At 41.8% G+C, this 25576-nt stretch overlaps 1 protein-coding gene across 1 annotated transcript in view; it reads right to left on the reverse strand.

Moving 5' to 3' along the window:
- TCTN2 (tectonic family member 2) overlaps positions 1–25576 on the reverse strand; it is a 60133-nt gene that overhangs the window by 16986 nt on the left and 17571 nt on the right. The window contains exons 7-17 of the mRNA XM_082256624.1: positions 20385–20517; positions 13238–13379; positions 13041–13097; positions 12821–12952; positions 11198–11272; positions 10300–10380; positions 8311–8419; positions 4631–4734; positions 3554–3707; positions 3287–3397; positions 1025–1113 (exon numbers count right to left, since the gene is read on the reverse strand). Of these exons, the coding sequence (XP_082112750.1) occupies positions 1025–1113; positions 3287–3397; positions 3554–3707; positions 4631–4734; positions 8311–8419; positions 10300–10380; positions 11198–11272; positions 12821–12952; positions 13041–13097; positions 13238–13379; positions 20385–20517 (1187 nt within the window). The remainder of the gene's footprint in view (positions 1–1024; positions 1114–3286; positions 3398–3553; positions 3708–4630; positions 4735–8310; positions 8420–10299; positions 10381–11197; positions 11273–12820; positions 12953–13040; positions 13098–13237; positions 13380–20384; positions 20518–25576) is intronic.

Consider the following 25576-nt stretch of genomic DNA (forward strand, 5'->3'; position numbering starts at 1 on the left):
TTATCTTCTGTCTGTAAACCACATCCCCCCATAATGGAGATGAACAGAGACAGTTATGTTTTAAAATATAGCTTGGGTGGCAACCAGAGTTACCTCCATAGATACAGTGGAGAAGTGAGCTTTGCTACTCAGGGACAGGATGTGTGATATAGGCAGAATTACCAGGTGGAAAAATGAGAAAAATTTTGTCGCTACCTTATCTAAGGCCTGATCAGCCGCAATATTTTACATTTCTGTTTTTTTTTTTTTGTGGTTATGATACCCTTGATGATTGGAACAACATTGTTTTGTCAGGTTAAAACAGAGTTCCACCCAAAAGGGGAAGCTCTTCTTGTTCGCAACCTCCTCCTGTGGTTTTGACAGGTAACCGCTCGCACATCCAGGTATCCATGTGCATTTCCAGACCCTCCTCCTTCCCCTGGCTGCCTTCTGGGACACACACAGGTGAAGTGCAGCTCAACTCACGTATGCCCAGTAGGAAACCAGCTGTAAAGCCTGACAGTTTTCCTTACTTACAATGCTGGTACCTGCAGACGAATTGGCTCGCAGACATCGCGGGATCCCTGGACAGGTAAGTGCCCTTATATTAAAAGTCAGCAGCTACAGTATTTGTAGCTGTAGACTTAATTTTTTTTTCCCAGACTGGAGCTCCTCTTGAATCTAGATTTCTGCTGATATTGTAAATGCAGTTGATAAGTTCAGCCATAGCCACAGATCATTGGAATTCATGTGCCATCCTGTCTTGTATCAAGTAAGTACCTTGTAACAGTAACATGGCCAAAACAAGGCATAAGAATGTAAACTCTGATCTTGTATAACAGCATTCCCTGAGCTTGAAGTTTTTAAGCGTTGCAAAGGGTTATAAATCAAATTTCAAGTAGTGGTACAATTTATATTTGTACGATCATTTTTTTTTTTTTTACCTAAAATCTCAAACTATAAATGTGGACCTGGATAACGGGGTAGAAAAAAGTGGGCAGGCTTAGGTAGAGAAAAGAGTTTATGAAAAAATAACTGTATATACCTGTGTAGTATTTGGTAAGAGGATAAGCAAGTTGCTGCCAGCACACGTCATTCTTCTCGCAGTCGTATTCGGTGTAATTTGTTTGGAATCTGAAAGCATCACAGAAGTAATTAACACCGACTTGGCAACAAGATGAGAATACGAATCTGCAGGAATGTAAATTACATTACAGAAAAAAAAACAAAAAAAATATAGGGACAGGGACAAGGAAAATAATTCTGTGTTTTAACTATATTATAATGCGGCATTGACTCATGTTGTGCAGTATGTCTGACAGGTATCACCAGGCATCTGCTATTAGGAAAAAAAAAATAGGAACAGGTTTTCTTACTTTCACTGGATTTAACACTATTGTTTCCCTTGGCAAGACATTGCTATGCTGGTCATATGCTGACGGTTTGTTTTTTGTTGAATGAATGGAAAAAAAAAAAAAAAAAAATGTGGGCTGAAAAATTATCAGGATGGTCACTGGACAAAGTCATACCGGGAACGAAATTCTCACTGTTTAGACAGCTTTAGCTTCCTGATTGCATGCATCTGCTGTTTTGCCAAATATTTTCCAGCAGGGTCACGGGCCAAAAGTCATACTAAGGATGAAATTTGCACAGTGTATGGCCAGCTTTAATTACCCTTATTATCCAAAGTGTGGCTCTGTACCCCTCTCCTTTACATGAATATAAACGGAACTCCGTAAAAGGTAAAAGGACATATTTCTGGTTCTTACAAACTACCTGCTCCTAATTAGGCATTTGCATCAGTGTCAGGAACATAACTGATACTATAAGAATCCGATTTTTAAAGAATTACCACAATCTGTTCCTTTAGACGATGTCTCTCCGCATGAAAAGTAATGGGGCCTGTATAACATTTAGGGTCTAGAATGTTTTACCATCTGATCCAAAAGTTGCGATAGTGGCACTTAGTTGCTCGGAAATGCAATGGTTTGCACAGTTTTAGGCTACCGCTTAACACTGCTCCCACCTTGAAGGCTTTCTCTTTTGAACCCTTGAGTACAGAAGTTTTTCTGGTTTGTTTCCTTTTTGTTCTTTTTGTCCATGTTGTCATCTCTTTTATATTGTATTATTCACTGTATTCCTGTATACAGCGTCGACTACTAACCAGAACAAAGGATCATAAATGTATTACCCAATTGTTTCCTTGTTCCTGTATTGGAGTTTGATGTTTCTACCAAAATGTCCATGTCATGCACATGTAGTGCTGTATAAGCTTTACTGTACCTAGTTTATATACCCAATAAAAAACACAGTATGGAAAAAAAAAAAAAGAAGAAGAAATTACCACCAGTTTGTAGGTGAGGAAACTGGCAGTGTTTATGACCAGCTCTGAGCTGGTGTACCGAGATATACCAGTCATCAGAGTGGGGAATGTCTGCGCTGTGAAGCGGTCATGAATGCAATAGTTTCTCTCTCAAAACTTTATCCCCGTCACATTCTGCTCTCGGCTCAGACATTCCCTGACTTAAAGCTAAAATGTGGACAAGGGGCTGGGGATAGTGGTAATACCATTACCCAAATATTGCAATGTCCATATTTGGGAAATGACTTGTCATGGGGTAGGTGGAGCCTGATGAGGAAGTGAGAGATTGTTCCCCATCAGGGATGCCTTACTTTACACTGACAGGACATGGCAGAAGCGGGCAGATTTAAAAGCTACTGTTGAACTGAATAGAGGCTATGGATTCACTGTGTATGCCAATCAAAAGTAAAGCCAACCCGATGGTGACTTATTCTCTTAGTTCCCCTATGAGGCTCTGGCCACCCCTAGTACAAAATATCTCACCATGAGCTTGTCCGTGTGACAGGCGCAGGGAGGAAGAGCACTGAGGCACGAGTGTCTAGTACAGACATGACAACTTCAGTGCGAGAACTGACAGATTCAACTACCTGTCTCTGACAAGTACACTGCCACTTTTGGCGTAGCGCCCTGACAAAATTCTAAAGGGTGTCTAAAACCCTTAATGACTTCCTGATAAAGTCTTTAGGCAAGCCTTTTAAGCTTCATTAGGTTTTCTGCAGTGCTCAGCAGACAACTTATCCTGAGGGTGGTTGTGCTCACACAAACAATGATCCCTCAATACAAGCAGCATATTGGCAGTTTTTTGAGCTGAAACTAACTTTCTTGCCCCATGGTTATTCAATAAGATACTGTTCAGGGGGCTAGAAGATACAATTGGGGAGAGCATCAGTGCATTTACAGCTCTCATGGCATCTAGCTTTGGTTTGTACCATATTGATTATTTACCTTGTGATAGTTGTAAGTGGCTGAGCTGGGACTTGGATGAACTGCACAGAGTTTGTGAGTGGCAGAGACACATTACAGGCAGACACACACTCCACATTAATAGTTGAGAAGCTAAAAAAAAGAAAAAGAAAGTCCAGATCAAATAAAACACATTAAAACCAATGTTTTCATTCATTTAACTCAGGGTGTGAACAAGAGACCAGGAAACACACACACAAAAAAGGTAAATCCACCTTATTCAGAGCAGCGCACAGCGGTTGATAATACCTGACTTTGGCTGCCAAAATCTCTTCCTGCGGAATTCCTTCCACTGCACCTGTCACAGCTGTAATGATCTCAATGTTCATGTTCGATGGTACCTTTAAACACATTACATTTTCTGCATCACAGTTCCCTGTACATGTAGTATTGGGTAGCTCATCTAGACAAAAATCATATCGCTTGATTAATTTACACAACCTATCCCCCATCATATTTGAAAACAAATATAACCAGAAATAGCAAATGGTTAAGTAATCAATTCATTAATTTAGTACAGTACAGTATAAATGAACAGTGGAGATGAAGCCCATAGCAACCAAATATTTTCAAAGAAAGGATGCTGGCCATTGACAATCACCAACTGTCCCCTCCTTGTCAGTGTGAACATACATATACATAGTACACATGCATTAACAAAGTTGTCTGAGCCACATTGCATAACTGGAGACCACTACAAATAGCATAAAATCCCTCTCTGCAGAAATGAAAAATGTTCCATTGGAGTGGGGCTACCTCTGCACTACAGGAGTTAAATGCTCAAATTATTATCCATGGGGCTCTGCATTGGACTTGATGACATCAGAGGACCTGCTACTGCCATAGCATAGGGAAGAAGAAGCTGCGGGACCAGTCTTACAATTTGTGGGAGTCAAGGATCAGACTTTTTCCCTTTCCATGGAGTTCAGCTTTTAAAACTACTAATTGATTCTCTTTTACACGGAATACACCAGCAGTTAAAAACATATGCTAATATCACTCAACAAAAGGAAGAAGTTCTTAACACCAGCAAAAACGTTTATCTTTTAATACGTTTGTGTGTAAATAGAGACAGTTAACTAGAAATACTTTCCAGCATTTGGAAATACTAAAGGCTTTCAATATAAAAGAGCAATACATAGAGTTTCATTTGTAAAAATGTTCTTACTTTAGATCATATAGAATGCTATTGGGAGAAAATAATAGGGTAACTTTAGATCTAAACTGATATAAACAAAGCAGCAGGTTACATAATGAAATATAAATAGATAGAAGAAAATATGAAGGGATAGCCAAATATTTTTTCCTGAGATTCACAATACTCACATATTATAGACACCCATTCACTAGGGTCGCTGACATTTGAGTTGCCTCTCATGGCAATGTAATTGACTGTAACCAGTGATTGCAGGAACTGTAGTGCTTTCTCCCTGCAATAAAGACACTTCATTCAATTAATGACACTTTTACATACTTCTACATTTTTCATATATTTATTATTTAGGGTTGAGATATTTTACAAGTCATGGAACATGAGTAATGTAACTCTGGGCTGTACAAATCAAGCTACTAGGTTTTAAATCTGCTCTTGCTTACTTGATTTCACAGCACACTGAACTTCTCACATTGTGCAAAAAAAGAAGCGGCAAGTCAGATAGAGCCCCTTCTCTATGGACAATAACTGTACGCTCAGTGAAAAACTGTCAGATGTAAATAAAAGAAATAAGTCCAGGAGGTGGCATGCACGTTGTTGGACTTAATGCATGGTAAGTCAGCAGATTTTAGACAGTGGTTAAATCCCTGGAAAACAGCTTCAAACTTAAATTAGAAAAAGCATCAAACACATGAAGAAAAACTGCTCCCTGCAGGTGATCTAAGGATTTTTGCCCACGACAGTTCTGCTATGTGTAAACATCTCCTGAGCTTCCACAGAGATTATCTACTAAAGCGCTCACAGTCTGTTGAACCAACATAGGGGGCATCCAGGTAATTTAACATCCTTTTGTTTCAGGGCTTTTGCTTATTTTTTTAAAACACTGAAAAGAAGCACCAGAGGAACAAAGTATTGTCAAAAGTATTGGGACACCTACCTTTACACGCACATGAACTTTAATGGCATCCCAGTCTTAGTCCGTATGGTTCAATATTGAGTTGGCCCACCCTTTGCAGCTATAACAGCTTCACCTCTTCTGGGAAGGCATTCCACAAGGTTTAGGAGTGTGTCCACGGGAATGTTTGACCATTCTTCCAGAAGCACATTTGTGAGGTCAGGCACTGATGTTGGACAAGAAGGCCTGGCTCGCAGTCTCCGCTCTAGTTCATCTAAAAGATGTTCTATTGGGTTTAGGGCAGGGGTTGGGCTTGGCCCCCTTGTTCCAATGAATGGAACTCTAAAGGCATCAGCATACCAAGACATTTTGGACAATTTATGCTCCCAGCTTATTGGGAACAGTTTGGAGATGGCCCCTTCCTGTTCCAGCAAGACTGAGCACCAGTGCACAAAGCAAGGTCCATAAAGAGATGGATGAACTACATCAGTGCCTAACCTCACAAATTTGCTTCTGGAAGAATGGTCAAACATTCCCATAGACACACTCTTAAACCTTGTGGACAGCTTTCCAAGAGGTGTTGAAGCTGTTATAGCTGCAAAGGGTGGGCCAACTCAATACTGAACCCTACGGACTAAAGACTGGGATGCAATTAAAATTCATGTGTGTGTAAAGACAGGCATCCCAATACCATTGACAATCTAGTGTATACACAGGAGCATTTAAAAAAAAATAGAATATCATCATCAAAAAGTTAATTTATTTCAGTAATTCAATTCAAAAAGTGAAACTCATATTACATAGATTAATTACACACAGACTGATATGTTTCAAGCATTTCTTTCTTTTAATTTTGAGCATTCGGGCTTACAGCTAGTCAAAACCCAAAAATCGGTATCTCAGAAAATTTTAATATTGCGAAAAAGGTCAATAGTGTAGACTCAATTAACTCAAAACACCTGTAAAGGTTTCCTGAGCTTTTAAATGGTCTCTCAGTCTGGTTTAGTAGGTTACACAATCATGGGGAAGACTGCGGACTTGACAGTTGTCCAGAAAACAGTAATTTACACCCTCCATAAGGAGGGTAAGTCACAAAAGGTCATTGCTAAAGAAGCTGGCTGGTCACAGAGTGCTGTATCCAAACATGTTAATGGAAAGTTGAGTGGAAGGAAAAGTGTGGTAGAAAAAGGTGCACAAGCAACAGGGATAACCGCAGCCTTGAGAGGATTGAGAAGCAAAGACAATTCAAGAATTTGGGGGAGATTCACAAGGAGTGGACTATGGCTGATGTCAATGCTTCACCACACCAGCCTCCAGGACATGGGCTACAACTGTCGCATTCCTTGTGTCCTTGTGTCAAACCACTCCTGAACGAGAGACAATGTCAGAAGCATCTTACCTGGGCTAAGGAGAAAAAAGGACTGGACTGTTGCTTTAGTGGTCCAAAGTCCTCTTTTTGGATGAAAGTAAACTTAGCATTTCATTTGGAAATCAAGGTCCCAGAGCCAATTTAATTTTCCAGCAGGATTTGGCACCTACCCACGCTGTCAAAAGTACCAATACCTGGTTTAATGATCATGGTATCGCTGTGCTTAATTGGCATGCAAACTTGCCTGACCTAAACCCCATAGAGAATCAGTGGGGTATGGTCAAGAGAAAGACAAAAGATACCAGACCCAATAATGCAGACGAGATGAAGGCCGCTATCAAACCAACCTGGGCTTCCGTAACACCTCAGCAGTGCCACAGGATGATCCCCTTCATGATACGTTTACACTGATGCAGTAATTCATGCAAAAGGAGCTCCAATCCTGTATTGAGCACATAATATATTGTACCTAGACATACTTTTCAGTAAGCCAACATTTCTGTATTAAAACGCTTTTTTTATTGGTTTAATGCAATATACTAATTTTCTGAGATACTGTTTTTTGGGTTTTCATTAGCTGTAAGCCATATTCATCCCCCCATCTTCAGTGTTCTGGCTGAGGGAAGAAGGTTCTCATCCAAGATTTTACAATACATGGCCCCTCAACACTGCAAGTCAGGCTGTAACTTTAGCAGAGAAACAGCCCCAAAGCATGTTTCCACCTCCGTGCTTGACTGTAGGGATGGTGTTCTTGGGGTCATAGTAATCATTTTTCTTCCTCCAAACACGGTATGTCGAGTTAATGCCAAAGAGCTCAATTTTGGTCTCCTCTGACCACAACACTTTCTCCCAATCCTTCTCTGAATCATTTAAAATTTTAATTGGCATGACTGTACATATGTCCTCTTGAGGAGGGGGACTCACTATGTTTAGAGGAATAAAAATGCTGACTATGACCCGAAGAACACCATCCCCACAGTCAAGCACAGAGGTGGAAACATGATGCTTTGGGGCCGTTTCTCTGTTAAAAAGGTACAGACCGTCTTTGCCACATTAAGGGACCAATGGATGGGGCCATGTATTGTAAAATCTTGGATGAGAACACTGAGGATGGGTCATCATGGATGGGTCTTCCAGTAGGACAATGACCCAAAACATACCGCCAAGACAACAAAGGAGTGGCACATGAATAAGCACATTAAGGTCATGGAGTGGCCTTGCAAGTCTCCAGACATTAATCCTACAGAAAATGTATGGAGGGAACTGAAACTTTGAGTTGCCAAGTGAAAGCAAGGAAACCTTAAGGATTTAGAGAAGATCTGTAAAGAAGAGTGGACCAAAATCCTTCCTAAGAGGTATGCAAACCTGGTCACTAACTACAAGAAACGTCTTACCTCTCTGCTTGCCAACAAGAGTTTCCCCCACCAAGTACTATGCCATGTTTTGCTTGGGGATCAAATACTTATTTGAACTGCAACTCAAATTTATAACATTTTCTCCACTCTATATACTGTAGATAATACTTTACACCCTTGTTTGTAGGAAATATAGTTTTAAACTTTTAGTACAATTGAAAAGCAATTTCACACCTCATCTGAGTGCAGCTTTCACTGACAACTTTAAAAAGGCATCCAGAAAATAAATTTTGCCCAAATAAGACAGGTGTCTGTATCGCTGTGGAACACAAACCTTCCCCAACTGAAAACAAAAACAGATCATTAATCACACTGTTATCTGTAATACAAACTGCTAATAACACAGTATAGTTTAATATAAAGAAAACCTGTATTTATGTGCTTTTGAGAATGCTCTGATTGGCAGAGCGAAACGCGTCAAGCCGTTGCTCTCATGCACTACGTCACTTCCGGTCCGAGCGGGTGGAACGCAGAGGAAAGATTGGCGTCCCCGTATTAGGAGCCGATACCGCACATTATGATGTTATACGCTGTAAGTGCAATTTTAATTATTTTTGAATAAAATTGGTAATACTGCACGATGAGGTCTCTCTCCATTTGAATTTTATGGTGGATCTATAATCCTGGATGATATATATCGGAGATTGCTGCAATCTATATATGAGGAGATACTGATCTGAGGTGCTGTTAACTTGGTGCTGTCCTGGGATCCTGATCGTTGGTTTATACTTATAAGGCTTGATTCCTCTTACAGTCCGGTGAGTAGGGGACTGAGAAGGGAGTACCCGGACATCTGAGCACTGTGCACTTTGGTAATTTCTGGCATAAGACAGCAGACAAGCACTGAGCACTTTTGTATGAAGAGGAGATTAATTTAAATACTGTCACTGAGCACTGGACACTTTTATATTGATTTTAATTATATGTTTATACTAATGAATATATAGCACTTTATAATTTATATGATTTTTGCATATTTGCTTGGATTTATATATTTAGGATAGGAGTTTTGTATCACTAAGCACTAAGCACTTTATAGTATATGACATGGTATGATATTGATTTAATAAGATAACCATTTTAATGATATTTGCACACAAATAATTGACACTAGCACATTTTATAGATTTAATTTGTTATTGAGCAGCGCTGATATTTACCCATTTAGTATAACAAAAAATCCCTTTGGCAAGCAACCTCTCTGCAACAACAATGGAGACCATTTTTTTTTTTTTTTTTTAGGAACTCTACGATTTCAGTTCTTGACATTGTGCCACTTCCCTCAGCATCCCTCTTGCTAATGATTGTCTCTGGAAAAGTGTTCATAGCTAAGAGAAACTGCAGCTTTGAACCAACTGTCTCCTTCAAAGCTGTTGTCAGACCAGCCACGGCAGGAGGAGAAGGGCGCAGGCCAGTACTCATTACTATGGTTAGAAAGTACATGTAGTATTTTGCTCTGTGTTTCCAAGTGCTTTCTAATCATAGTTATGAATAATGGCCTGCCCCCATCTCCTCCTGCAATGGCTGATCCAACAACAGCTTTGAAGGAGACTGTTGGTTCATAGCTGCAGCTTGGTACATGTAGCACTTTGACACATAGGGGACAGAACTGTAAAATATTAGTTCTAAATGATAGATCCTCTTTAAAAACGGTTGTAAACCGCAGCTGGTTAAAAAAAAAAAAAAAAAAAAACCTGTAAGCCAATTGTATAATGGTGCTAGTATGCATCAAATACTACCACATAATGGAATACTTACCTTAGAACGAAGCCCTCCCACGGCAAGCTGTCACTGCTGAGAGGGCCGATATCTTCTCCCAGTCTTTCTTCCGGGTTCGCGCACCCTGGCTGTGAGATTTGCCGGAACCACAATGACATCACTGACACACCTGCGCGCGGGAGCCCTCGGTTCCGACACAAAGCTCTGAAGTTCCGGCAAGGTATGCGGGACCTTTAGAGCGCAAGCGCCAGGGATGTCACTGGTTGCATGCAGGGTGAATATCTCCTAAACTATGCACGTTTAGGGGATTTTCATTTAACCTACAGGTAAGCCTTATTTTAGGCTTACCTGTAGGTAAAAATCACAACGAGGGCTTTACTACCGCTTTAGGCTGTAGGAGTATTTACCCCTTGCATAGTTTTGTAAAAATACACCACAGTTTACCAGGCTTCCAGATGTTCAGAGTACTTTTGGTGAAAGGAGTACTTCCATTAGCAACTATGACTGGCTTTCCAAATTGGTAACCTGCAACAGAAAGAAGTAAACTTATAATAATGTGTTTAGTTGGCAAGGCTGCAGCAGCCCATTTTTTTTTTTAGAGATCCCCCAAACTTTTTGACTTGTTTTTTCTCAGCTTTATAACAACGTAATCCTATTTAGTTACAAAAAAGAAACCTCCATATTTATAAAATGCTCATATTGTGTACTTGGTGAATGTACTAGCTATCAAGTGCCTGGTGAAGGTTTAATATACTTAATGGAAAAACAAAAACTTGGAGGGTAAATATAACTTAACTAGTTCAAACTTGCTTGTTTTTATATTAAAAAAAAAAAAGTAATTTCACTTTCACACATGGTCAGCTTTAGACACCAGGTACAGTATATACATGGCATAAAGGTCCAGCAAGTGTACAGGCTTCTGCCCTGCTGATACCAGCTGACTTGTGCTTGCCAAAACTGGGGAAGGTGAGCTATGAGAAAAGATGCACCCCTCTCACAGCTCTGTATCCACCGACAGGGCCAGGGGTCTTTAGCATCCCCCCCCCCCCCCCAGTGACATCACTGCTCGAACACCATACTTTGTATTGCAGCATATTTTGTAATAATCAAACAGGTACAGAAAATGTCATAAAATATGCCCCCTTAAACTCTGTGTACAGTACACATACAGTAAACAGCTAAACTAGACTGACTAGTTCACATTATGCCATTTTTACCCACAGGTAGAAATAAAAAAAAAAAAAAATAGATCGGTAGCAACATGCTCACGTTATAGAATATGGAATTATAAAACATATTGTACATGTGACAAAGTGTGTTTATTTCTTTGAAAACATTTTACCTGGGTTGCCAGAGAGAACAGTTGATGTGCTATTGCTGGTGAGAAATTTAGCTGTAAATCGCTGTGATAACTTTGCTGTGGAAAGAAAATTGGAAAAACAACCTTAAATAATACCAAGATTAACATAAATCATACCTTCCTACATTTTAAATCTAAAGTCACAAGTTTTCCCTTAATCCACCCATGCTACTATAGAGATATCATGAGAACAGGCTTCCCTTGCAGTAGAAATACATCTTATCAAGAGTATCAAGGGGAGTCACATCTGTGTTGAGGTACCTGCAGACATTAGAGAGATTGAGGAATGTTTAAAATATCTGTGGGCCCCTCTATAACCCTGGAAAATGCTATTGTTTTCCTTGTGACAACTAGTCTTTGCAGCATTACGCCTTCCCTTCTTCATAGGCACAATCATTAGAAGTACAGGAAAGAAAAATTTCCAACGCACTTACCAGCCAGCCTGCAACAAACCGAATTGTCCTGTCTAACAGTTCACATTAAAAACAAGGGGTTTAGTTATCACACCTTTGCAAATATATGTGTAAGCTGCAACGGCCACATCATTGCACACCAGTGTACTGCAGTCCTAATTCTATAATTATGAGAGTCTCCTGAGTTGGAGCACATATGTAATAATGGATAGATTAAGGGCAGGTATGTCTGGAGGGAGGCCACCCCCTCCTTAAAAGGTATAAGGATGCACTGGAAACTCAGAAATAGCACAATGGCATCGAAGGTATCCAGTGCCTTTTTATCACCAACAGTATAAAAAAAAAGGGCAACAAAACCTATAACTGGCCTTTGCAGCAAGGAGCACATGGAAGGCCAATGTATGTCAACCTATAACGAGCCTTTGCAGCAAGGAGTACATGGAAGGCCAATGTATGCCAACCTATAATGGGCCTTTGCAGCAAGGAGCACATGGAAGGCCAACACATGCCAACCTATAACTGGCCTTTGCAGCAGAGAGCACATGGAAGGGCGACGCATGTAAGGGTTGGGGCGGTTGCCATTTGTTTAAACAAACAATCAGTAAATTTGAAATTCCAGCCTATTCTATCTACCCTGTAAAAGGAAAGAGGTCTATACTTACCTATTCTAAAGTCGTTCCGATTCGGTCAGATGATCAGGTCCCAGTGCTGGCTTCAGTTTGGGGGAAGGACAGCTGGCAACGGATGCTCCATAGTTAGCCTATGGGTGACATCATTGCCCAGGCTCTGCAGTCATTTTCGCAGCTCTCTCATCTACAGAGCCACTGCTAGAGAGATCATGTGACCAGACTGCAGAGACTTGACAATAGGCAAGTATAGACACCTTTCTTTTTACAAGGTAGATCGAATAGGCTTAGAATGGGGGTGGGAGTAGATTTTAGCCTTGTTAGGTTTTGACTGGTATTATACTTTAATACTAGCTTGGATGCTTGCAGAATGATCTGTCCTTAGGAAGATCTGTCAATAGGCAAACCGTACATGAACAGCTGACTGTCATTTAATAGCTGCAAACAGCCTTACCAGATGGCAGGCTTAGAAACAGTAGTCAGTTTTCATATCCTTGGATTCCCCATCAAATGCAACCATACAAAAAATGTCAGCATCAACATAATGCGGATAGTAATAAAATTACCCTGATGAGTCAAGCTTATGTTAGCAGTAATGAGGGAGACTTGTATTTCTTTTATCACACTGGCATTCCAAATGAATGTGTAGTCTGCTGACACAATCACATCACACTGTACAGCTTGAGGCAAGGCAGCTCCTACAAAAAGGCAAGAAGCATTGCAGTCTATGTAAATAAAGAATTAACAGAATGCAAAATCAAGGTACGTGATTTAAGTTAAATATACCTGTATTAACAATGTCCACACTTGTGTTCTGACTCTGTACTGTTAGAATGACAGAACCTGAAAAAAATGATTATGACTAGGGTCAGCAGATATACACTGTATACTTCTCAGTTAAAAAATAGCCTTTACCATGTAGTGATCCATCACAAAAAAAAAAAAAAAAATAATAATATTAGAGAACTTTTTTGAGGACTGACCTCCATTCCCGGGATTAACCTGTACGTTCAAGTCAACTGTGAGAACATCTGAACACGCAGTTATATCAGTAACACACGTAACATTAAAATCTTGTAAGTAAGCTACAGGTGCAGCATTCACACATTGCCCAATGGTAGATTTCTGGAAAAAATAATAATGTTTGGCCATCAGTTTCTGCATATATAAATGTGCATGATTTACAAAAGCCAAAAGAACAAGGGATATCCATAAAAGCAATCTGGGTGGCCCAGAGCCCCCCCAACAATTTCAATATAATACGACTTCAACTGTAAGTCAATTATGTGAAGTGCGAGAAAGCCTGGATAACGCGGAACTCTAGCCAAAGAGTGTTTTTTTTTTTTGTTTTAATTTTGTTCAGAGTGGTAAATGATTAGAAACTGGAGGATTCCTTTTATAAGAGTTCAGCTTTAAAGAGAAACACCATGCAAATATACAATACCATATACTTCTGTCTTTGGGGGGGAAAGTCAAGGTTTAATACTTTCGGGATGTGCGCTACAACCAAGTCCTCAACAGATCAAAAAATTCACAGGCCGGTTAATCAAGTCACTTACCTCTCAGTAGTTTACAGTCAGTGGCATTTAGTTACTGGAGTGACAAGAGGTAGACCTCCACTACACAGGCATTCAACACAATAAGGAATAAATATGCCCACCCATCCATGTCTATGGCAAGGATTGCATCTTTATAGGCCCTGAAGTCCTAGGGCACCAACTGGGGTGTCCCTGACGTTCTTCCTTCTCTCCACGCATATATGCTTTCTTTCTCTAATCTCTTTTGCCCCCTTGTTGGGGAGGTCTATGTTTACATATTTCCTTGTTAGGTCGTTTTGCGGACCCGACTCCTGCATTAAACTTACCAGCACCTTTTGGCAGCCAGCTAGTGCTTGGTCCGCATTCCTAGGTAACACAATAGATCGTAACCCGGAATATCTATGGTTTTCTACTTCAGTTGTTCTTCCGTCTTGACACTTGATGATTACTAAAGCAAAGGGCCCTGGTGATATTGCTTAATCAAGCAATGGGCCTGAAGGTATTAATCCCAGAATTCTAAGAGAACTTTTGAGATATAATTGTTGGACCATTAACGGCTCTTTTAATCAATCTCTTCTAAAAAGAAGGCCAGCAAGTTAGAAGCTGGCAATTACAGGCCAGTGACTTTAACATCAGTTGTAGTCAAGTTAATGGAATCACTCCTGAAAAGAAGGATAAATGGTCCCTTAAAGTGATTGTAAAGGCAGAAGGTTTTTTATCTGAATGCATTCTATGCATTAAGCTAAAAAAAAATCTACTGTGTGCAGCAGAACCCCTTAGCCCCACTAACACTTACCTGAGCCCTCTCTAGATCCAGCGATGTTGCAGGGGTGTCTCAGCTCCCCGGGACTCCATTCTTCATTGGTTGAGACAGAGTGGCGCCACTGACTTACGCTGCTGTCAAAGTCAGTCAACCAATGAGGAGAGAAAGGGGGCGGGGCTGGGCCACAGCTCTGTGTCTGAAAGGATTTCAGCAAAGCATTTAATACAAAAGTTGCACAAGCTAGGACTTGGGTGGTTCAGTGGATATGCAATTGGCTAAAGGATAGATGCCAGAGTGTGGTTGTAAATGGGGTTCACTCAGAACAGAGAGCAGTCACTAGTGGTATACCACAAGGCTCTGTACTAGGTCCTGTTCTATATAATCTATATGTAACTGAATTAACTAAAGGTTTGTTGGGCAAGGTAGGTCTTTTTTCTGATGACACAAAAGGTGTGTAATAGGGTTGATATCCCTGGAGGTGTCTGTAGCATAGAACATGATTTGGCATTTGGCATTGCTGAAAGATTGGTCATATCAGTGGAGACTGAAGTTCAAAGTTTTGAATTGTAAAATAAGGCACCTAGGGAAAGAGAATCCCCTGAGAGAAGTACCCCCAAATCTTTTTCTTCTGTAGTGCTGGCTAACACTGTATCCCCAATGTTTTACTATTTTCCGATGATTGCAAAATTATCAGTGTTCCCAGGCAGTTGGAAAAGCGAATAGAATTGTAGGATGCAATATTATTATTATTATTATGCAGGATTTATATAGCGCTGTGCTTTACAACATGAAGGCAGACAGTACATTTACTATACAATTCAATACAGGAGGAATCAGAGGGCCCTGCTCGTTAGAGCTTACAATCTAGAAGGAATCTCAAGTGATACACAAAGGTAATAACTGTGCAGGATGAGCCAATAGATAAAAGGAAAATACAGTTGTTAGGTGTGGGCAAGATAGGCTTCTCTGAAGAGAAATCTTTTAGACGATCCTTGAAAACAGAGTAGGAGATAATCTAACAGATTGGGGTAAGGAGTTCCACAGGATGGGAGAGGCACTGGAAAAGTCCTGGAGGCAAGCATGGGAGAAAGTGACAAGGGAGCTATAGAGCAGGAGGTATTGGGAGGAACAAAGAGAATGATTAGGTTGGTATTTTGAAACTAGGCCAGTGATGTAGCTGGGTGCTGACTTGTGGATGGCTTTGTAAGTTGTTGTATTTTGAATTTAATTTGTTGGGAGAGAGGAAGCCAGTGGAGGGATTGGCAGAGAGCGATGGCAGACACTGAGCGGTTGTGGTAAGGTGAATAAGCCCGGGAACAGCATTCATGAGGGAAGGAAGTGGGATAGCCTATGATTTATCACTAGAGAGATCACCAGCAGAAGGAAGGAGGTTCTGATTCCCCTATATCAGTGATGGTGAACCCATGGCACGCGTGCCACAGCTGGCACGCAGAGCCCTCTCTGTGGGTACGTGAGCAGGGCCACCATCTTTTCTCTTGTCCATAAATGAAAAAAGTGCCTGTTAAAAATATGCTGGTGCTTGGTCTACTGACTCAGCTCAGGCTTTACCAGCAGCGGCTTCCTTCAGACCTGCCCCCTTCTGCCCTTTATGCATTTCACTTATTGTCTTCACCGAGACACCAAGGTCCGGTGCAAGGAGGCAGTCATGGGAGCCTGGTCAGAGTGTGAGTCCACTGCCTCGGTCGATCCACGGCTCTCGGCTGATTCGGTGGGTTGGCTAGGCAGAGAAAATCTACAACATGGCTGGCCAGCCAATGGGGAGGCAGGGAGAGTGTCCCTAGGTGTTCACGATCAGGCAAGGGCAGAAGTTCCCTGGAGTTCTGGCTGGAGCCCAGTAAGGCTGCCTGGAATGTGTGATAAAGAACTGACTGGATGCCAATAGCAACTTAATAAAGGCCTTCTGTTTTTCAGTTGTGTACTACAGTAGGGGAAGGAGCTTACAAGAGGACTCCTGGCTGGCTGCAGCCAGGGACCAATGAGGAGCCAGGACAAGTGCACCATGGGACATGTAGTCCCGGAGGACTATGGCTCAATTTTAATTACTTAATGGAAAACTACAGCTCACACATTCCCTGCAAAAACAAGGAGGAGGAACAGCCTGGAGCCCTGGAAAAAAAATTGCTGAGGGAGAAGGGAGAGCAAGGGCGAGAGGAGTGTGGAGACAAGAGTGAGAGCAGTCTGATGTGGTTCAGAAGGGAGAGAGAGCCCAAGTCACAAAAGCCCCTGGAGTTGAAGAAGCCAGTGAGAAGCAAGAGAACGATGCTGAGAGCTGCTGAGAGTACACAAATCGAGAGTGAGGAGGGTGATTACAGGCACCAACAAAAAGGAGAAGCTGCTGCCAGACACACCGACACTGGAGGCTGAAGCCGTCCAGCAAACTGGTTCTGACTAGTATTCCAAGGTTTCTCTTCTCCCTCAGTTTTTCGCCAACACCCTGCTAAGGTGCCCTCAATGCTGATGTAGAGGGGCAGGGGAGGGTCAAACAAGAATGCTATGCAGGCAACTGATATCCTCCTTTTCAACTGGTGATGCCATTGGTCATTAGGATGCTGGCGGCTAGAAGGTTGTAATGGTTCACAGTGAAAACCTGTGGCTTTGTTTAACTAAAAGGCAGGCTTTATCCACCCGCTGCCTTGTATACAATTTTTGGGCAATTTTAAGGCATTTTGCCAAGGCACCCCTGAAGAAACCTCAAGGCACCTTGGTTGAAAAAGGCCGATTAAGAATACTGTGTCCAGTTCTAGTGACCTCACTTACACAAAGATATTGATAAACTAGAACAAGTCCAGAGACCGGTAACAAAAATGGTGAAAGGTTTGGGGGATAAAACATATCGAGACCAACTTCAGAAACTTGTACAGTCTGGAGAAAAGAAGGGAAAGGGGAGACATTATTGAAACCTTTAAATACATCAAGGGGGTGAATAAGGTTCAGGAGGGCAGTTCTTTCAATATGAAACCAAAATCAAGAACACAGGGACATGACCTCAAACTAACTGGAGGAAAATTCAAAACTTATCTTAGAAAGTATTTTACAGAAAGGGTAGTTGATGCTTGGAAAAAACTACCAGCAGAGGTATTGAGCCAGTCAACAGTAAATGGTTTCAGAAATGCTTGGTACAATCATAGATTGATAGTCTGACAATAAAAGTTACCAAACCCCCCCCAAAAAAAAAAACTTAACAAAACAAAAAACAAAAAAAAAAAAAAAAAAAAAAAAAAAAAAAAATTAAGCAGACTCAATTGCCTTTCTCTGACGTCACTTTTCTATGTTTCTATTACTATTCAAAAATGTATTGATAAATTGCCCTTACCCATGCATTAACATGCTTTGTGTTTGGAAACATTTTAATAAAAACCTACTGAAAGTAAACATTGCAGACTGAACCCAAATCTGAAAAATCTGTTTTGTGAAGCGATTGGTTCTCTTCATCCTAATTCCTGTAATCTTTGCTGTGCAGCCTCTCAGAGCCACACAGCCCTCTATCAGAAAGTATCCCTACCAGGTCCTCTTTGGCTTGTGCATGTAGTCAGTGGCCCAATTTATTTCTATAGAGAGCCATACTCATGGCAGCCAGCCTGCAGGGTTCAATTTTCCTCATAAGAAAAAAAGAGCTTTAGGATGCAGAGAACAGGATGAAGTGGACCTTGCAAGGATGCTTTCTAAAATAAGGTGGCGAAGCTAGGCAGGGCTGCATAGTAAAGCTTGTTGGATTAAGGATGAAAGTATTACTTTAAATGTACTACACATGGGGTGGATGAGGTCATTCCTTACAAAGGACAAGTTAAAATTAGTCCATTTACAGAAATAAGGTCTGTTGCTGTGTGTTTAATATAGCACATTAACATTTGTTGCGTTAAAGCAGCCTATTAATTCAAGTGGGCTGCCTAATGTACCATGTGGCCCAAAATCTAAAACTGCCGCATATTTCATGGTACACTGCAGCACACTGTAGCATGTCACTGGGATTTGTGGTTCTGGTTCATGGGGGAACTCCGTGCCTGAAAAAAATCACTTCCAGGCCATCGCTGTCAAAGTCTAGTTTAACGGGGTCTACATGCGGTAAATTGTAGCGACACAGCTCCAGCAATGATGTAGAGAAGATTCTTGAGTAAATAAAAAAAAAATAAAAAATATCTGTCCATCCTCCTGGGATACTGGTGAAAATAAAAAACAAAGGGAGCCTGGTGGTAGGAGGGGTTATCCTGGACTGGCTGGCAATTTTTTGTTTGCCAGTATAGGCTGAAGGCAGAAGTATTACCGAAGGTTAAAAAGACTTCCTGGGTTTCTCATTGAGTGAATAAAAAAATGCATTCTCTAAGAATAAAGGAAGTGTAACAGTTGTGACCGAGCTGCTACCTCCTGATAGAGATCATCCACTTCAAACACACGGCACTCAGCCTGGAAAGGTCTCCACAACCTCCATTTACAATCAGGAAAAGGCGAGCACCACTGAAAAAATGCATGTACATAGTTACATAGTTAGTGAGGTTGAAAAAAGACATCAGTCCATCCAGTTCAACCTATGATGTGTGTGTGTGTTTGCTGTTAACCGTACATTGTATACCCCTGTATGTTGTGGTCTTTAAGGTGCCCATCTAATAGTTTTTTTAAACTATCGATGCTCCCTGCTGATACCACTGCTTGTGGAAGAGAATTCCACATCCTTACCGCTCTTACAGTGAAGAACCCCTTACCTACTTTAAGGTTAAACCGCCTTTCCTCTAGTTTTAGGGAGTGGCCACGTGTCTTATTGTATTCCCTTTCTCTGAATAGTTTGTTCCTTATGCTAGGGTCGCCAGTACAGTATTTGTACATTGAGATCATATCCCCCCTCAATCGTCTCTTCTCTAGAGAGAATAAGTTCAGTGCTTGTAGTCTTTTCTCATAGCTGATGTCCTCCATTCCCCTAATTATTTTTGTTGCCCTTCTCTGGACTCTTTCCAGTTCCAGCACATCCTTCCTGAGGACCGGTGCCCAGAACTGGACAGCATACTCCAGATGTGGCCGGACCAGAGTCTTGTAGAGTGGGAGAATAATCTCTTTATTTCTGGAGTGAATCCCCTTTTTTATACAACCCAGTATTCTGTTGGCTTTGCTTGCAGCAGCTTGGCATTGCATGCCACTGCCAAGCCTGTTGTCTACCAGTACCCCCAGGTCCTTTTCCATCCTAGACTCACCCAGAGGTTCCCCCCTAGTGAGTAGCTTGCTTTCTGGTTTCTGGCACCCAAGTGCATTACTTTACATTTTTCAACATTAAACCTCATCTGCCATGTAGTTGCCCACCCCATTATTTTGTTCAGGTCCGCTTGTAAGGTTTCCACATCCTGCATGCTTAGTTTAGTATCATCTGCAAATAAAGTTCTAGCATGCTGTAACCCATAGCAGCTGGACACTTCCTTAAATCTTGGAAAAGGCGAGCGCCACTGAATCTGCTAAAAATGCATGTAGCTTTATTAACTACAGGTAAAAAATAGCCAAAAAATGCCAATGCGTTTCAGCCCTTAGGCCTTAATCATGGCTCACGATGAGCCATGATTTAGGCCTAATGGCTAAAACACGCCTTTCCTTGGCTGTTTTTTCCCTATATTTAACAAAGCTACATGCATTTTTAGCAGATTCAGTGGCGCTTGCCTTTTCCAAGATTTAAGGAAGTGTCCAGCTGCTATGGGTTGCAGCAAGCTAGAACTTTAGATGTAAAAAATCCAATTATGACATAAGAGTTGGTAAGCGGTATTCTTGTATAATTGTGCTGCAAATAAATATTAGTATTCACAATATATTTATTCAAATGGACAGTTCACTTACCTGTGGGATAGTAAAGTATTCACTGAACCCATTCTGTGTTATTAAAATGGGATTTCCTTCTTTATAACCACTGATTGCTGCTTGAACAATGGACTGAAAGCTCAGATTGAAAAATGGAGTCTGGGAAGGGCTTCTGTATACAAGGAAGAACAAATGAATGTGAAATACACTGTGTATAATAAAAAATAATAAAAATGTACAGTATATAAAAACCTGTCATATTGAACCAAAACAGTTTTTTTTAATGTAAAATGACTAATATTTACTTGAATGTAAGAAAATATCAATGTTCCTTGACTTCCGATATGACCATAACATTACTTTCCAATCTATTGAAGTCTAGGTTTTGAAAGTGTATTTCCACTTACACATGACATACCTAACATTAATAAAAAATATATAATTTTACCTTTCCAGATTTTTTTTTTTTTAGCAGGCCTTTGGGTAGACTGCAAGCTACTTTGAAAATTTTAAAAGAAATAGTGGATAACAAAGTGGGCACAGACGGAGTTTCGCCTAATCATATATACCACGTAGAACCCATAGAACCCAAGCTTTGAGATCCAGCCTAATCAAAGAAACTGCACACTGCTCCCACCTGTTGCTCTCACATTTCGTTGTTCACTGAAAATAACTACACCAGGAGGTGCAGCCCAGCCCGCCAGCCACTTCTAGGACAAACCATGGATTCCAGATGGCTGCACTCTTCATAAGCTTTAATATTAAAAACAGCACTAAAATTTACTTTAAAGAACAGTGGAGGACCGGAGATGGATGACGCGTTCCGCGTCCTCCAGGCGCTTAGTCATAATCAACCGGCTTGTTTCCCCTGTTCACAATATATCATGACACAGACCTTAATGGTCCGGCACACAGCTGTAGCAAACAAGCCAATTAGGCAGTTCCTCTTATAGGCTAGGTTCACATTATTGTGGGTGAGTTTGCTCAGGTATGGCAGCGCTTTTTTTTTTTTTTAATGGGCTACTGTACCCACGTTTCCCGCAGGAAAAAAGGGTGCATGCACCTTTTAAAATGCAGCCGCAGGGAAACCACATGTTTTTTTTGACCATGCAATTTCCCTGCAGGACCTGCACCCGCAAACGTGCTGCGGGCTATGATGCGTGGCACCCCCATGTGTCTCGTAAGAGCATCACACTTTTGCTGCAGGTGGTTGAAGGAGCGGAAACAAGTGCAATTTCTGCACCTGCAACCAGCCTGCAGACTGTGTGTAGGTGTGAACCTAGTTCACACTATTGTGGCTTTGTGGGGCACATTTGCACGGACACGGCAGCCCATTAATTTGAATGGGCTTCTGGACCTGCATGTCACGCAGGAAAAGGTTCCTGCAGCATTTTGAAAAAAAGACAGCAGCTGGGAAATTGCATGGTGCACCCACAAACATGCTGCAGATGCGTGGGGGTGCCATTAAGAATAAATACCAGCCCTGTGTGTTTTTAAAGAACACCACATTTTGGCTGCGGGTGGTTGTGGGTGTAGGAACAGGTGTGATTTCTAAACCCCATAATAGTGTGAACCTAGCCTTAAATCAAAACACAATTCAAAATAAATACCAAACTATCCCATGCTGTCCATGGCACATACGAGCCATAATCTTCCACTTTCACCTTGCAAAAGCATAGAAATATGAAAAGAAAATATAAAAAACGGGAATGGACAGAACTAGCAAGCAACAGCACGACATAACACACCTATTAACATAAAAAAACAAACAAAAAAAAAACATATTGATAAAAAAAAAAAAAATATTGAAACAAGCAAAACTTCTGTCAAAATCAAGGCCAGATGTATCCACTTCATCATAGCTCAAAATATTGGATGCATTTAAGTGACATGATTAAGGGCCTCATCAGCATTATGGTTGCTGCCAAAGGGCCATTTGTATCTGTAAGACTAGATGTCCAAAGCTCCCCACTCTCCTTACATCAGATGTGAAGAGCCCCCCATCACCAGAAGTCGGGAGTCCCCAACCCTCCCTTACATCACAGTGCACCCCCCTTACCTTGTGCTGCTCCCGGGAAGAAGCAAGTGCAGAGTTCGTAGGAGGACCTGCGGAGGTCTGGAGTCTGCTGAATGCAGCTGAGACCAGAGAAAGGAGGGGGTACTGCAGCTGCACAGAGAGTCGCAGGATCATAAGGAAGTGTTCTATCTTCCTCCCTGCTGCTGACTGTGGAGACTGGTGGGGGGGCAAATACGAGCCTCTCCATGGCTGCATGGAGAAGTGCAGGATCTGGTGGAGGAGTTCTGTCCTCCTCTCTGCTGCTGACTGCTGAGACAAGGTGAGGGCAACAATGATGGGGTTGCCACAGCTGCAGGAGAGTGGGAGGGTCACATGAAATGGCCTGGAGGGCCAGATTCAGGCCACGGGCCTTCTGTTTCACATATGTGGCCTAGACGCACCAATGAATATATTAGAACTGCATACTGTATAAATAAAATACAAATCCACGGGGTATTATCAAGCATGTGAAATGTACAGGACATATTATGTTTCTGGCACCAATATGCATTTTAATAATTATATCCAGATAATATCACAACGCGGCTGCTGTACAGGCGGACCTATTAAAAATGAAGGTCTCCTGGAATACTGGTTTTCAGGTGAAAAATCCAATATACTTTCCGCCTGCAAAGTAACCTAAATTTGTCTCCGCTTCTTTTGGGGCAAACCACCTTTTCACTGAACTGCATGCTGTGGTGTCACCTCCATGACACTCATTAAAATGATGGGTCTCATTAGTGTCATATTTCTTAGCTGTGTCATACACAGTACATGACACAGCTTGGGGCAGAGTTGTGAATTGTTTTGTAGGCTGCAGATATTTTGAATAGCTTTGTATGACAGTTGCTGTTTATTGCGATTCTGTGCATCTTACAGCAACACAGATCTGAATTGGCACGCAAAGATTTTGGTGACAAGAGTGTCCCACTTCTCCATCTTAAAAAGGTGAAAAGGTATGAAATTCTATTGTGAAGATTTGGGAAAAATTGTGGCAAATGACGGATCACACTGGTGGCAGATAAGGGGAGGAGGCGATCATTATTTACAACGCCAGCACCATTTCTTAGGAGACAAATTTTAATGAGATTTAAGGACAGGTTCTCTTTAATAATGTATACATTCCAACATTTAAAAAACAAAAAAAAAAAAAAAAAAAAAAAAAAGAGGAAGGACACCTTAAAAGACTTAAAAAGAAAAATGAAGTGTGCTGCAGATCAGACACAAGGGGATATGTCCAAAAGTGAGTATGGCTTTAAAGTGCATAGCTTGTAGTGTTATATTTTGTACCTTTCCCTACACTTTTCTATACTTTAGACAAAAAAAAAAAAAAGAAAGGAGTAGGGGGTATACACTGAAGAGAAAGAAGGGGAAAAAAAAAAAATGGGATTTTTGATATTCCATAAAATCCATTTCTCTGATGTTCACTGACGGACACAGCTCCTGATATCCTTAACCATTGGGTTATAATGCCCCCTACAGGAGTAGGACACTAGGTATAAAAAAAGTCTGGCTACACCTATGGGCAGGCCCAGGGGTTAAACTCCCTCTCTCTGCTATAGGTACTCAGTTTTGTTACAAGCAGTGTCAGAGAAAATACAACTCCCCAGAGGGGTGGGTGCGGTGTCCGTCAATGAACATCAGAGAAATGGATTTTATGGTAAGTCAAAAATGCCATTTTCTCTTTCGTTCATTGACAGACACAGCTCCTAATATTCTTAACCATTGGAATGTCCCAAAGCCGTGTTAAACATAAGGGGTGGGAACAGCAAAAAATTCTCAAGGCTAAGAACAATAGCCAACCAGGCAACAGGGGCTCAACCAAAACAACTGAAGCACACCTAAAAAAAAAAAAACAAAAAAAAACAAACAATACACCCTCAAAGAGGATCAAGTCCTCTAAAACAGCAGCCTGCAAAACCTTGCGGCCAAAAGAGGCATCAGCAGATGCCAACACATCCACTTTATAGAACTTTGTGAAAGTGTGCACCGACGACCAGGTGCCCCCTTGCAAACCTGCGTCACTGACGCCTGATGACGGAAGGCCTAGGAGGTACTGAGCGCCCAAGTAGAGTGCACCTTGATAGGGAAAGGAGGAACCTGACCCCCTGTTGGAAAAGGCCTGAATCCCCGTCTGTCTGATCCATCTGTAAATGGTCGCAGAGGAAGCGAACAACTCTGTCTGAGACCCATCCGTAAGCACAAGTAGTGAGTCTGACTTCCTGAAAGACTCCATAGCTGCCAGGTACACCCTAATTCCCTGAACCACATCCAAGGCATGCAAGGCAATTTCCTTAGGATGTTTTGCCTGGGACACAGGGAAGGCAACACAATATCTTCATTAAAATGGAAATCAGAGACAACCTTTAGAAGGAATGAGGGACGGGCGAAAAACCACCTTATCTCTGTGAATCACCAAGTAAGGTGAACGACAGGTGATGCTGCCAGTAAACACAATGCTTTCATTCCCACCTTCTAAGACCGCGTAACCAAGGGAATCTCCTAAAGCATCTCAAAGATAAACTTCTGGAGGACTGAAAGCACCAAATTGAGGTCCCAAGGCAGCAACGGAGACCACACTGGAGGAACCAAATGGGGAACACCCCAAAGAAAGGTATGCACCAGGGAGTGTGTAGCCAAGGGTCGTTGAAAGAAGATGGCCAAAGCCAACACCTGGCCTTTGATGGTACTCAAGCCCACGTTCTGTTCAACCCCCCTTGAAGGAAGGTCAAGATCCGAGCCACCGAGAAGGAGCGAGGATGAACCCCAAGGGACTCACACCACCCGATGTAAGTCTTCCAAGTACGATGGTAGATTTTCCTAGAAGTAGATTTCCTAGCTTTTAACAGCGCTGGAATCACAGATTCAGACCAACCCTTATCCTTCAGTACCTGGCTTTCAAACAGCCAATCCCTCAAAGCCAGAAAATGGCAGGACAGGGGGCCCTGGCAGCAGCCTACACCAGGTACAAGCCCCCCCCCCCTTCACAGCCGATCGTCTGGTTGCCAGTGGTGCACCCCCACCCCCCGCGCCAGCATTGCGCCCTGCCCCCACCCCGGGAGGTGTACCAGACCACACAGCCCCAGCATTAGTGGAGAGGGGTAGGATGGGGGGGGGGGGGGGCGACGACAGGTGAGGGGGGCGCCTAACAGGAAGGGGGGAACCCGGGGGTCGG

This window comes from Pelophylax lessonae (genome assembly GCF_965119305.1).
Source record: "Pelophylax lessonae genome assembly, chromosome: 1".
NCBI classification, from domain to species: domain Eukaryota; kingdom Metazoa; phylum Chordata; class Amphibia; order Anura; family Ranidae; genus Pelophylax; species Pelophylax lessonae.